Source organism: Phoca vitulina, unplaced genomic scaffold, assembly GCF_004348235.1.
Source record: "Phoca vitulina isolate PV1807 unplaced genomic scaffold, GSC_HSeal_1.0 scaffold1, whole genome shotgun sequence".
Lineage (NCBI taxonomy): Eukaryota > Metazoa > Chordata > Mammalia > Carnivora > Phocidae > Phoca > Phoca vitulina.
Window position 1 is genome coordinate 33105601 of NW_022589704.1, and position 14322 is coordinate 33119922.

Consider the following 14322-nt stretch of genomic DNA (forward strand, 5'->3'; position numbering starts at 1 on the left):
GTATGAAATAATGTGCATGCAAATCAGATGATATAGAGGAGAAGTAGAGGTGACTTTTTTTAGAGGAAAAGCTTACTTTTTAGGGGACGTTGAATACTAGACCTTTCCTTTTCATGGCTGGTATTTGAATTGACAGATTCATAGGCTGAAAAACAATAGGGGTTTTACCTGTGAGTGTGAAAAAGTCTTGAAAAAAAGCGATTTTTCTTACCTCAAGACAAGGGAAAAACCAAGTGGAGGCTTTGATGCTGAAGCCTCATAATAAATTGAATGGTTTAAAAAAAAAACTCTGTTGATGCTATCACGGAGAGAAGATTGATCTGGGATTTTAAAAGCACTGAGGAAAATAATACTTTTATTTAAGATGTTTAAGGGTGAAATCCTGTAGGGACTGTGATGCTGAAATCCTGAGAGGAGAACTTCTGACAGAGCAAGAACATGAAACAGTTAATGCCTGACACACGCCGTGAGGAGGTGCCCAGATTTGAACAGCAGATGTGCCGTGGGGCCCCAGTGCGTGCAGCGACGGGGGGATGACAGCCGAGTGCGAGGAGCCCCAGCCCGCAGCTGCAGCACAAATACGAGGGTTGGGCCAGGGGAGACAGGAGGGATTCTAGCCCATCTGATTCGGGCCAAGGACACAGACAGGCTTATGGACAGCCCCGATTTTTTTTTTTTTTTTTTTTTTTGCAATCTCTTAAAGTTACGTTGGGAGAGAATTATTCTTCTGGCTGTCCTTGTCAGTCAAAATGAAAACTAGTTAAAACAATGCTATTTTGATGAATGAGGAGAATTTGCATGATGGGCCAGACAAAGACAATTAAGGGGGTTGATAATAGATAGCAAAGAGGTCAACTGAGTGGATCTGAGATGGAAGAACAGTTTTTAATGGGAAATTTGGGGTGTGTGTGTTGGGGTGGGGTGGGGTGTGTGTGTGAGATATTGAGGAGATAGCAATAGGGAGGAAAAAGTCAGAGGGAATCATAGAAAATTCAACCTGGAAAAGATTTTGAGATCCTCTAACTGCCCCCTCCTCCAAACTCATTTCCAAATACATGTATGTGTGTATTTATGCTTCCTCGTCTCATTACTGATAATAAACATACTAGAGAGGTTGCCAAAAAAAGGTGTTTGTTTTTATTGATTTGCTAAACTGCGGTGGGCTCGGAAAAGCCTGTTCCTTGGTGTTTTTCCACCTCGGAGTGCACACATATAAGCCTCACGCACGCATACAACTTAGGCTGAGCAGGGCAACTGGGGATTCTAAGAACCAACACTGGAGAGAGGAAAAGCCATAATTAGTGTTAATTGTTGACCCTACAGTTCAAGAATAGATGCTCTGGAGAATGGGAAATGAGAACAAACATTAATTATTGAGTAGGGACCTTGGAGACAGACACTCTGGATTAAAAGGAGAGAGATAAATTGCATAATGAATGTTAATTTTCCCTCAAAGAATTGAGTGGTCGGTGGTTGGAAAGGAAAAAGAGGCTAAAACAATCATGAAAGAGAAACCTCAATGTGTGTCAGGGTATGAGGGTACAGGAGGATTGTACACACACTTTCCATCCCTGCTTACTGCCTCACCCTTTGCCTTACAGCTCCCAAGAAATGTGCTCTCAGGGTTTTCCTTAGGACTCTTACTATTTACCACAGTTGTCTGCTAGGAAGCTCAACCACTTCCCCAGGAATGCAGACGCCACAAAACAAGCACACTGCACACTGACACGCTGAGAGGTGTGTGACACTGGAATTTATTTTTTATGTGTGTTGGTGGGAGTTTGACTTCAAATGAGGGAGGTGGCTGGAACTGAATGCCTCTCAGGAGACGGCCATGGCCCTGAGTCTGCCACTGTGGGGGTGATGGGATCCGGGGCCTTAACTGTTGCTTTATCCTAAGTATAAGACATCACACACACACACACACACACACACACACAGAGCCTCCAAAGAAACCCTCTTCACTGAAGGTGAAAGCAGGAAAAAGTAATTTGAGTCAAAAATTGGAGATGAGGATGGTAGCCAGTTTTGAAAAGAGACTCTATTATCAGGCTTGTCACTGGCTGCTGGGATTCAGAGTCACATCTCCACAGCCAGGCAGCGTCTCCTACGTCCGTGCGCGGCCTTCTGTTCAGGCCCTCATCAGCCGTTGACTGGGCAGCTCTGCAGTAGCCTGAATGCTCAGCCTTTTCTCTTGCCTGTTCCTTCATGCTGTCACGAGCGCTGGGTTATATGACATCCCTCCTCAAACATCTGTGATTCCTTGTTGCCTAAAAAGCAGCATCTCCGCTTTATCCTGGAACACAAGGCCTTCTCTGGTCTGGCCCTGGCCTGACTTTCAGCCGCATCTCCTCCCGGGAAGCCCTTCACAGTCCATTCACAGGGACTGCTCATCATTTCCCACACGTATTCTATTTTCCTGTTTCTCTTTGTTTTGGTTCATGCTGGTCCCTCAGTTGGTCGTGTCTTTCTCTCTTCTCTGTTTATCCGCTTCCATTAGTTTCTCAAAGGTCAGTGCAAATGGGATTTCTCTGCAAAAATCCTTCCCAGCCCCCTAGGTTAGAATTAATGGCTCCTTCCTTGAACACCCCTGAATCGTGTCACTGAGGCCTCTAATGCAGCCCTCCTTCCATTCCGCCTTGTGGTAGAGTGAATTGCTTGTGAGTTTGTCCTCACCTGGTCCATGAGGCCCTGCCGGGCAGTAGCCCCAGGTGCTGAGCCTTGGAAGTGGGATGAGAAGAGCACAGGCTCTGGGATAGGTGGGCCTGGAAATGAATAAGCTAGCTGCTTGCTGGGTAAAATCAACATGCACAAGGGAGTTAAGCTCCTGTGTTTCAGTGTCCTCACCTATGATATGTGAATAAAAATACTCACTTCATGGGATTATTGGGCTCATGGAATGAGATGACACGGGTGGCACTGTGCCTGAGAGTGTTTACTCTCAATATCAACATCCTTCTCTGTCCCTTGCATATTGTAGACGTTCAGCACATTTTACTAAAGGAGTCAAGCACATATGTAATGGGTCTTCTCTCTCTTAGGTGCAATAATATTTTATATCAGAATTTTATTTAATACTTAACAAGATGTACTGCAAGTATAATCTGTTTTTATTTATTTATTTATTTATTTGAGAGAGAGAGAGAGAGAGAGAACAGGCATGCGTGCAGGGGGGAAGGGTAGAGGGAGAGAATCTTCAAGCAGACTCCCCACTGAGCGCAGAGCCACATGGGGCTCCATCTTGTGACCCTGAGATCATGACCTGAGCCGAAACCAAGTGTCGGAAGCTCAACCGACTGAGCCACCCAAGCACCCTAAGTATAATCTGGTTTGATTGTTTTTTCTTTTTAAAGATTTTATTTATTTATTTGTCAGAGAGAGCACAAGCAGGGGGAGCGGCAGGCAGAGGGAGAAGCAGGCTCCCCGCTGAGCAAGGAGCCTGATGTGGGACTCGATCCCAGGACTCTGGGATCATGATCTGAGCGGAAGGCAGACACTTAACCGGCTGAGCCACCCAGGCGCCCTGAATCTGGTTTGATTGTTACACAGTGTAAACTAGGATGGCAGGTATTATTATAGTTGCATTATTTCAGTTAAGAAACATGACAAGTTGCTGTACAAAGAGTATCTAAAAGATAAACATTTATTTCTCTTTCGGATAAGAGTTGAGAGGTAGGTGGGTGGACTAGGGTGGTTTTGCTCCATGAAGTTATCTGAGCACTGACGTTTCCTATGTCTTAGGGCTCCATTATCCCATAGAATATTGTCCTCATCCACTCGGTTGAAGCTATTTTATCACCTCAGCCAAGTCCAAGGGGAAAGAGGACCTCCTTTGATAAAAAGGAGGGTGAGCAGTATCCTTTTAAGAAAATGACCAGAAAGTTGCACACGTTACGTCTATTCATGTTTCATTAGCCACAACTTAGTCACATGGCCGTGCTTGGTGGCAAGGGAGGCTGGGAAACATAATTTCTAGCCAGCAGCCATATGGTCAGCTAAACTTAGGTGCTACTAGTAAAAGGAATAATGAAAGAATAGATATTGGGGAACAATTAGATTCTCTGCTACTCACAGTTTCAATCCTTATTTATGGGCCATGTTCCAGGAATGCACATGCTGTTTTCTGGGATATTCAGAAGTAGATAAAGGGGATCTACGCACAGGAATTTCAAATCTTGGAGAGGAAAGAAGAAAAAAAAGTAAAGAAGATAAAGGAAGTGATGGGGTGCCTGGTGAGAGGCCCAGGCAGTAAGAATTAGTGGAACCTAAGAAAGTAGCCATCAGCGTGGGCTGAGGCATCACAATGAAGGTGGGAATTCGGCTAGGTCTTGAAGTCTGGAAACCTGGACAAGTAAGACTAGAGGCAAGTATGAGTTAGTGGGAAAAGCTTTGACCTAAGTGGGGGCAGAAAAATCTGGATTTGAGCCTTAGATTTGCGACATAGAGGCTGTGTGACTTTGAGCAAATCACCGTACTTCTCTGGGCCTCAGTGTCCTTAACTACAAAATGAGAGACTTTTCAAACTGTGGTCTCAGAGTTCCAGTGGCTCTGTATAGACCGCCTGCCTGGGAGTCATCGTAGGAGGGGAAGAATTAGCTGGACTGTGGAGAAGGTGCGGGGAGACAGACCAAGCCCACTTCAACCAGACAGCTCTGCTTATCCATTTTATCTACTAGGGTCCTCAGCAAGTCTATTTGGTAAGCACTTCCTCTGCTTAAACGACGATGAAGGCCATGCCTACATTCCCGCTCGACTCTAAGGTTCTCTGAATTGGATCAAACGTAAGGGAGGTAGAACTCATAGTTTCACAGGCTTTGTAAAAAATGTAAGTACCATCATATGCAAAAAATAAAGAGGAACTAAATATTCTTCAACACTTCATACTGATTTTTTTTCCTCAAAAATAAAAGAATTCCCAGCAGATTCAGAGAGAACTATTATTTTTGACATTTTTCTTCTTTGGGAGGCATAAAGTGGTGATGACACATTTTCAGCCAAATGTGAGGTAGGGGAGTCTTTGTGCTTATAGGAACCATGAGAGGTTTCTGTCAAAGGAAAGGAGGCTCCCTAATGTTTTTTAGTGGCTCTCTGCTGGTGGCTATCAGAATGCCTTCCAGTATGGGCTGCTGGGGCTTCGCTGGCCTCACTGTGGTGAGGGAAAGAACCCTACTTCTCTATGAAGTCCAGGAACAAGCCCAGCTATCACAGCCTGCCCTGTGGTATATGTGACAGACCCAAATTAGCCCCATGCCGAGCTTCATGGGAATCTCCCATAATTTCTGTAAGGAGAGCATGTTGGTCAGGGCTTAGTGGAGAATGGAAACCACCAGATGCTTTAAAAAGGAATGGAGTTACTCTACAGAACTTGGTGCTTATAAAGTTGCTGTTGCATCCACCTCTTGACACACTCAGTCTTCATGAGCTTGCTTGCCAGTGTAAGCAGCCCAGAGCTTCTGCCTCGCTTCTGCCCTCCATTGTCTCTTGCAAGTGCAGCTCTTTGGCAGAACCCAAATTTGTATGCAACCTCCCGATGGCAAAGGTCATCTGGGAAGTGTTTTTAGCCTTCTAGACTCTGCAATACAAGAAGGCCCACTGGAAGGAAATGCTGGGTGCCAAGTGACCATATCCAGTCACGTTTTCCTTTATTTCAATTGACCTGAGATCCCTAAAACTGTCAACATGATTTCTTATGGGTTATTAACAAACACGGATTGGGGCAAAAGGGCCTACTGACACACTGGCTTCTTCTTACCTTCCTCTACTTCTCACTCAGAGATGGATGGATTGTGGACCCTATGATTCAAAACTGATGTTTGGAAAATGAAAATAAGAACAGTCACGAGTTATTGAATGGCTGAGGTCCTGCTTCAGGATTCAGACAGCAGAGCTGCCCCACCAAGGGAGTCTCCTTGGGAAAAGGGCATATTTAGTAACATACAACATTACAGCTGGAAGGAACCATAGAAACATCAGTTTAGCATTTTCCAAGGTGTGTTCCAAAAATGATTTAGATCCACATGATGCTTTGCAGAAAACAATAAAGAACTAAGTGGTCAAATAAGTTTGGGCAATGATGCATCGCCTCATCTGAAAGAGCAGGAATTCACATTAGCATATTAGAGTCCTTGTGAAATCCTGCAGTAAGGAATCTGCTTAGCTTTAGCCCACTGGCTTCCACACCTATTTGACCTCAGAAACTGTCAGGTTCTTTTTATAATGCCTGTTAACCTTGTGAGGAACTGGAGTTCTATGGGACATACGCTGGGAGGATTGGATCTCATTCCAGCTCCTCTTTCCCCATATGAGGAAGCTGAAGTCCACAGCAGTGAAATCACTTGCCCATAATCACCGAAGTCGCAGGTGGCAGAGCTGAGAATAACCTCAAGACTTTGGACATTTAGTCTGGAGTTCTTTCTTTTTACCCCTCACACTACTCTGTCTAAAGGCCTTTTCCTCCTTTAAATCTCCAGGCATCTTCTTTAAGGCAACAGTTGCTAAGAGAAAGACTACTCAAGGAAAATCATATTCTTTTACCCATGGGTTGCCCAAACCAGCATTATCACAGATGCCAAATGGGGAAAACAAAGAGAAAGTCAACCATTTAGTATATGTTTGCCTCCAAATAAGCAGTGTTTTGAGACCAGCTGGGATATCCTTAGACCCTTCATCTTTCTGTTTACCAAATTGCAGAGCACCAGGAAGTGACACGAAGTATATGATCTATTACCGAAACTAATTACCCCCAAATCTAGTGACCCTAGAACAATAAACCTTTATTATATCTCACTCAGTTTCTGTGGGAATCTGGAAGCGGCTTTGGTGTGGGATTCTGCTGCAGAGCTTCTCGTGAGGCTTCAGTCACAATGACAGGTGGGACACAGTCATCTGAGGGTTTCACTGGGGCTGCAGCATCTCCTCTCGAGATGGCTCACACATAAACCTGGAAAGTTTATTCTAGCTGCTGGCAGGAGGCGTTACGCCCCGCCATAGAGACCCCTCCACAAGGCTGCTTGAGTGGCCTCATGACAGACATGCTGGCTGGCTTTCCCCCGAGTGAGTAATCCAAGAGAGAGAGAGCAAGGAGGAAGCTGCAGTGTCTTTCCCGACCCAGGCTCAGAAGCCACACACAATCACTTCTGTCATACTCTACATTTATTAGAAGTGAGCCACTATGTCCAGTCGACACTCAAGGGAAGGAGTATTAGATTCTCCCTTTTGGAGGAACAAGTGTCAAAGAATTTGTGGACAAAACCACCATACCAAGAAAAAGTTGTGAGAAGAAGGATGCTAATTAAATGGCCAAAGCATAAGGAACATATTTGCGGTAAACATCCATTTAGGACAAGAACAAGTGCTAACTGGAAACTGTGAAAGAGATCAAGAATTTAAATTTATGTGAGACCCGAAGTCCCAACCTGAATCACCGGAACAGACATCTGTGAACTTCTTGCAATAAAACACTTTTTTTAGATTTATTTATTTATTCAAGAGAGCAAGAGTGAGAGAGAACATGCACATGCTGGGGGAGGGGCAGAGGGAGAGAGAGAGAATCCTGAAGGAGACTCCCCACTGGGTGCAGAGCCCCATGGGGCTTGATCCCAGGACCCTGAGATCATGACCTGAGTCAAAATCAAGAGTCAGACGCTCAACTGACTGAGCCACCCGGGCGCCCCGCAATAAGACACTTCTGAATAAAAAAACTTCTGAAAGAAAACTTCTCTTGTGGCCACTGTGACTGGGAAGATAGGTGAAGGGTATGACTCAAGGATAAGCAATGCAGAGCGCATATCCACTGCTTTGACTTGTATCCTTCCAAGTGAAGTTATCCTTTCTTAAGCCTTTGAATTTTCTAAGTGTTGCAATATCCCAACATGACCAAGAGGGTCAAATTCCAGCTCTAGCCTTTGCATCTTTTTTTTTTTTTTCTTCTGAAGGTTTATATTCATTTCTCTAGGCTCTCTGAAAGTAAGATATCATGATCTAATTGCCTGAGAATTTATTTCCAAATAAATGTTGACAGAGTCTGAAAGTCTCAGAAAGATCAGACAGATCATATTGTCTCCTTTACTCAAGACTTTTTAAATGAAAAAAATACCCATCTATGATCCCCAAAGAACTTTCCTTTGTGGCACCTGCGGTATTCAGTCAATTGACAAACATTTCTTGGACATATGATACAGATAAGAGGCTCTCTAGGACTCATGTAATATTTGGGAACTAAACAGAAAACAGATGCAGATAAAAACAATGATCACAAAAGTGGGATAGAGAGAGAGGAAAGGGCTGAGGCAGTTGTATGAGAGGAGGTGGATTTATTAAGGAAACTGTCCCAGAAAAGATGAGTCCTTGCCTGGAGCTTAAAACCATCCTCAATATCTGTGGGCAATTGGGAAAAGGCTGGAAGGTAAGAGAAGGAAGCCTGAACGTTTGAGCCATTGGAAAGAAGAGAAAAGAGTGGACCCCAGTGTGATGGGAGACAAGACTGAAAGGTAGGGTGGGGAGGATGATCGGGATGGATCTGAACAAACTGAGCTACAAAGAGTTTGGTGTAATTGGAGCAAATCCTTTGGAAGAGTTGAACATTTTTTTCAGTATACTGCTTCTCAATATGAAACAAAACAGCAACAAAGCTTTCCCATTCATAGACACTCTTTGAAGGCTAGATATGGCCTATAGGCCCCTGTAGGGAATATGGGTTTCAGGTTCTGCCTCGACTTCCAGGGCAAATGCCAATCACCATCAACACCGAAGATCCACTAATTGTATGTGGAGGAAAGACTGGGGAGAGGCCAGTGACGACTGACTGACTGACTGACTGACTCACTGGTTGACTGATGGATTCACACCTTCAATAAGCTTTCAGTGAATGCCTTTAGGTTTGAGAGGCAAATAGCATTAAATACACTGTTCATGGGACTAGCACAAGATGGCAGGCAAGTCTCCATTTATTCATCAGAAGTTTCATTTTTCTCTTTCTTCCTTTAGTGTGGAAATCGTTGAAAGATTTTTTCTTTCTTTTTTTTTTTTTAAAGATTTTGTTTATTTATTGGACAGAGAGAGACACAGCGAGAGAGGGAACACAAGCAGGGGGAGTGGGAGAGGGAGAAGCAGGCTTCCTGCTGAGCAGGGAGCCCGATGCAGGGCTCGATCCCAGGACCCTGGGATCATGACCTGAGCCGAAGGCAGACACTTAACCGACTGAGCCACCCAGGTGCCCCCGTTGAAAGATTTTTTCATTGAAAATCGATTGTGGTCCTGCTATGTATGTTTCAGGGACTGTGTTAGGTGCTGGGAACACCAAAATGACTGAAACATCCTATTGACAATGTGACAACCAACTTAGAGCCTAAATATTTCCTATTTCTGCGTCTGACTATTGCTTTGCCAGAAGGGGGGTTATTTCTCCTGGAACAGAGTAGACAAATGCGCAGCAGGTGAACAGAATCATATTTTCTCCAGTTGTTAGCCCAGCTGTGTCACACTGACAGTGGCCTCCACCTGTCCAAATCCCGCTTCCACCAAGTCAGAACCAAGTTATTTTTATATTTATATCATGAGATAACCCAAGTGGTGGTGACACTGAATTTGGAACCTAATGCATTCTAGTTTCTGGAAACCCACGTAATAGGCAGCTACTTCCATAGGAATAGACATAACACGTAAACTGTAGCACTGGTCAAGAGCCTTCCCAGCTGCTGGCGGTGGAGGAGTTGATCCTCTCATTTTGGATGGGATGAGGAATCTTGGACATTGGGAGGGACTGACCCAGAGTCATCTGACACATAGATGGATGCAGAGGACAAGCCAGGGCTACTCAAATCTCCTGGCTTTGAATCCATGCTCTTTTTATTAAGCCAGTGGTGACATAACCCACCAAATGAGTGCAGATTTTAATCTCCCTCATCAAGAGGCCTGCTGGGCATACGTCTCGTGCATATACAGCATGAGGGTTCCTGGGTGGTTGATACTCATCACCCTCTGACTTCATTTTTTTTTTCCCCCTTTGCAAAATGGCTATTGCCCAGAGCCAGCATCTCTTCTCCAAAAATGTATCATGCCAGAAGGGTTTTTGGAAACTGTCTTGATATCTGTCAGAAGCCAGATGATTCGCAGCAATGAACTGATGCATATAACAAGGATACCTGATTGGATTCCCAATTAGCCATCTCCATCTCTGGAGGGTGGTTGGAAACAAGAGAAAAGGCAGTGTTTAGCTTGGGCAATTACCAAAAGGGCTTATCATTCTCATCAAGGCCTCAACAGAGCACATTAGACCTCCTCCAAGCCATTCCACAGGAACTTCCCTGTCCAGATGCTCCAGCAAGAGCAAACTTGTCATGCAAACATTGGGTTATTGTGTCTGAGCCACAGAAGCACCTCTGTGTCAGTGAGAGGGAGAAACTGGCTGACTTGCATCTGTTTTTAATGATGTCTCTGCTGCTGGGAAGTTTTGGAAGCTACAGGTAAAATATTCCCATATAAAAGTGAGGCAGGCCTGGGAGGTATCATCTTACCTGTACCTGAAAGAGGCTCCTTGGTTTCAGTAGGCCTGGGGAGGAACAGGCAGATGTTTTCTCCATCTGGACCTGGCAAGAAGTCTCCCAGTGTGGGGTCTCTGGAATCTTCTTGAAAATAAGCACAAGCATGACTAGTGTTAATACCAGTGCAGGGGAGGCTCCCCGAATCCCCAGCGGGTAGATGCCAGTGTGCTCAGGTGCTTGCCAGAGTGCAGGCCCAGCCCTACTCCTGGGGTTCAGCAGAGCAAGGCCATCATGTAGGCCCTGCCCTCGACATCAGTGTGAGATGAACAGTGTGGGGCCCCACTAGCCTATGTCATGTCTTTGTGAGAGTCTGGTGAAGAGGCCCCTCTGGACTCAAGCAGCCCTACCTAGGCACGGCGAGGCTGGTGAGGAGCCCCTTCTGCTGGGGGCGTGTAGCCCAGCCCCTGGGCACAAGGCTTGGTGACTCCAGCCTCTGCTTCCTCTTTCCACCATGTGTCTCTATGCAGCATTCTGCAGGACAACCACACCCTCTGGACCAATGCTGGGACTGCTTTGTGACTCCAGGGTCCTGAGGCCAGTGAGGAGAAGGAAGCTGTATTTCCCTCTGTTGCTTAGAAGTATTGAAGGTGTTTCTATAACTTTACCTTCCAAGTCACTGAAGCAAAGGGCTCAGGAGTAGAGCTGGCCACCATCCACAGTGGATGCTTGTAAGGACACAGACACACACACATACACGGAGGCATGACATACACACACACGCAGAGAAACTCACACACATTTATAGAGAGGTGTGCACACACATATATATGCAGAGCAAGCACACACACACGTATGTGTGCACAACCGTGTATGTAGGTGCTCATGCATGTACACATGTGCCCTGCATGAACAAGGACACACACACACCAACAAATGCAGTGTTCTCAGGTATGCATGTATGCACAATCACACACATACACACACACATATCTTGTGTGTATATATATACAAGAACTCCCATAGCTGTGAAAGCTTACACATACCCTCATACACACATGTGCTCTCATACACACATTCATTTACATACACTTACCCAACACACTTGAGGCTTTAGGCTGCACTCTTATCGTAGTCATGGCCCTGGCATTCATTCTAATCAGATTCTCCCTTTATAAAAATGTCCGAGTATGGGTGTGTGTATGTGTTTGCTGTGGTTGGTCCTGGGCTATGCAACCTCCTAGGAAGCCCCTTGTTACTGACATGACCATGGCTAAAGTTTGGTTCATTTGTATCAAATTTAACAGAGGATCCCTGCCATGCAAGTGTAAAAGGGAGGGGGCTGTAAGAGAAAGGTTCCGGGCCAAAATAGTTTATAAGTGAAAATGATGTCTTTGTAGAAAGAGAGAGAGGGGTTTGATTTGGACCATTTCAGTGGCAGAGAAGCTGCAAATACATAATGGAGTTACTGACCTATGTATTTAATTTACGCTTACAAGGCTTCAACTATAAATGCTTGGGGGAGGGGGGAGGGAGAGAGAGATGGGGAGGGAGAGAGGGAGAGACTTAAAGAGTGAGGCATGCTGTCCCTGAGTGAGCTTGAGATGAAAATGAAAGATACCATACCCGCTGTCTTTGTGGCTCTCGGTTCCCACGTGCCCCTCAGAGTGTGAGTTTCTCGCAGCCCCGAGTGTGATTCGGCTGTTAACAGAGATCCTTTCTTCACATGTCTGGCACCCAAACACACACCAGTCTCCTTCATCTGGTGTTCAACCAGAGACAACAGCCCCACACTCTCACGAAGGAGGGACAGCTGGGTGGCTGCTCTTTCTAGAAAATGGTTTTGTCAGTGTCCAGCACGGCACCTCCCTAAGGGACTTTCAGGGGGTAATTTGGACTCTAAGCAATTTATGCTTTATGAGCTGCCTTTAGATCACAGCCCCCATGGAAGCGATTCCTGCTCTGTCTCTGCATTATTGCTCTTGTATAAGCATCTTAGTCTCCTCCTAGACTGTTGGCTCTTAAGGATAAGAACTTTCAGTGGGCCTAAGTCATGGAGGAAGTGGATTTGCTTTGCCTCGCCCTTCAAGAGAAATCCAGAGTCCTTCTCTCTCTGTGGACAGGCCTCAGGCTCTGCACGGGGCTGGAGGGGGGCTTCTCTCCAGGGACTCTTGCTCTTGGCAGGGTCATGTCAGCAGGCTCCTTTGCCCCAGGGAGGGTGTTGAGTATGCTTGGTAAATCCAGGAGCGTGTCTCCCTGATGAGCATAGGGAGCTGTGTCATCACACACTGCTGCCAGGAGTGAGGAGAGCACAGAACAGCTTGGCAGTGCGTGTTGGTGCAGCAAACCCTTAAAACATGTACTGACTCTTTTAGGAATATTCGTGGTGAACATTAATCCCAGACATTGTTGGAAACACTGCTGATTTCCCCCTTTTCAGTGGGGTGGCTTTCAGACAGCTTACATCACAGCTGCTGTGTGGCCCTGGCAGATGATTAAAATGATCCCAGAGCCACAGACAAGCTGAGGAGGGGGGAGGGAGGAACAATCACCCCAGGAGTGATTACCTTGTCCTTCTGCTGGGAGTGCCCCCCTGGCCCTTCTCACATCCAAGGGGCCTATGGAGCGGCTGCAGCTTGATGTCCTGGGACTGTCCAGGCCCCTCTGGCTCTCTGGACTTTTTCTTCCTTTAATCAGGGACAATGGTGGGGTCACATTCTGGGGTGGGGCATCATCATCTTCCAAAGCAAAAGGAGAAAAAACACAAGTGAGAAAACTTCTGAATCAGCAAGAAGGAGAGAGAACCTCTTTTTCTGACTTGGTTGATGGCTCCTTGTGCTGAGGCTGGTTTATTCCACTCATTCTTCAAATTTGTCCCTCTTTCTAGCCTTGCTAAGGAGTGGAGGCCAAGTGACTCCCTCCCACCACCCATGGAGGCCAAGGTGGCTAGAACAGTGGTCCTTCAGTTGGGGAGCTTCCAAGAACTGGGAGGACTTGAACAGTGGTTTTTGTTGTCATCTTGTTGATGGGCTCCTGAGAGAGAAAAAGGACTAGAGAGGCTATGAGATCCTTCTAGCCCCCAAAACAAAGGCTCAAACTAGAGAGACTCCATCCAGCTTTAGAGCTCATGGGATTGTTGGCTACAGATCCAACCACAAAGCAATTTTTCTAAGCAGAACCAATGATCACATGGCTCCTCAAGGTCGTAAAGTACAAAGTAGCGCCTTCCAGATGCTAGTTAGAGGGTAATGGGATTGATGATAATGCTCCACAAAGCACATCCTGCCCTCCACCTCTGTTCCCTTTCTCCAGTTCTTTTTCAAAATCAGTAGGGACTACTCTAGGAAGAGTGAAACCCAGTCATCTAAGTGATGGAGACCTTGTCTTAATCTCAGAGAGTGGTCTTTATTTCATATTCAACACACTGTTGCTGTTGTGTTTAAAAGCTGGCTTCACACATAATTGCAAAGTATGCCAGGCTACTTATTTATTTCAAAGGGAAAAGGTATCTTTACAATGGAGAAATCTAGTAGACACCACCTTTAAATAAATAATGAATTTTAACATCCCCTATAATGAAACAATTGATAACAAATGGAATAAATATGAAGGGATATTTCCTATTTCTTGATGTGATATGCTAAGAAAGACGTATCATGACCTACATACTGTTCTTGCCAAAAATGTTGGATCTGAATCTAATCACAAGGAAACAGACAAATCAAAATCGAGCATAATTCTGAAAAGCAACTGGCCTCTCTTCTTCAAAAATGTTGATGTCATGAAAAACAAGATTCTAAAGACATGGGACAATTAAATACGATACATGATCCTGAGTAGAATT

General features: G+C 45.3%; 1 protein-coding gene across 1 annotated transcript in view; it reads right to left on the reverse strand.

Annotated features, from left to right (window-relative positions):
• The window catches only part of KIAA2012 (KIAA2012 ortholog), a 100975-nt gene that overhangs the window by 55668 nt on the left and 30985 nt on the right, over positions 1-14322 (reverse strand). The window contains exons 10-11 of the mRNA XM_032404538.1: positions 13046-13216; positions 10515-10625 (exon numbers count right to left, since the gene is read on the reverse strand). Of these exons, the coding sequence (XP_032260429.1) occupies positions 10515-10625; positions 13046-13216 (282 nt within the window). The remainder of the gene's footprint in view (positions 1-10514; positions 10626-13045; positions 13217-14322) is intronic.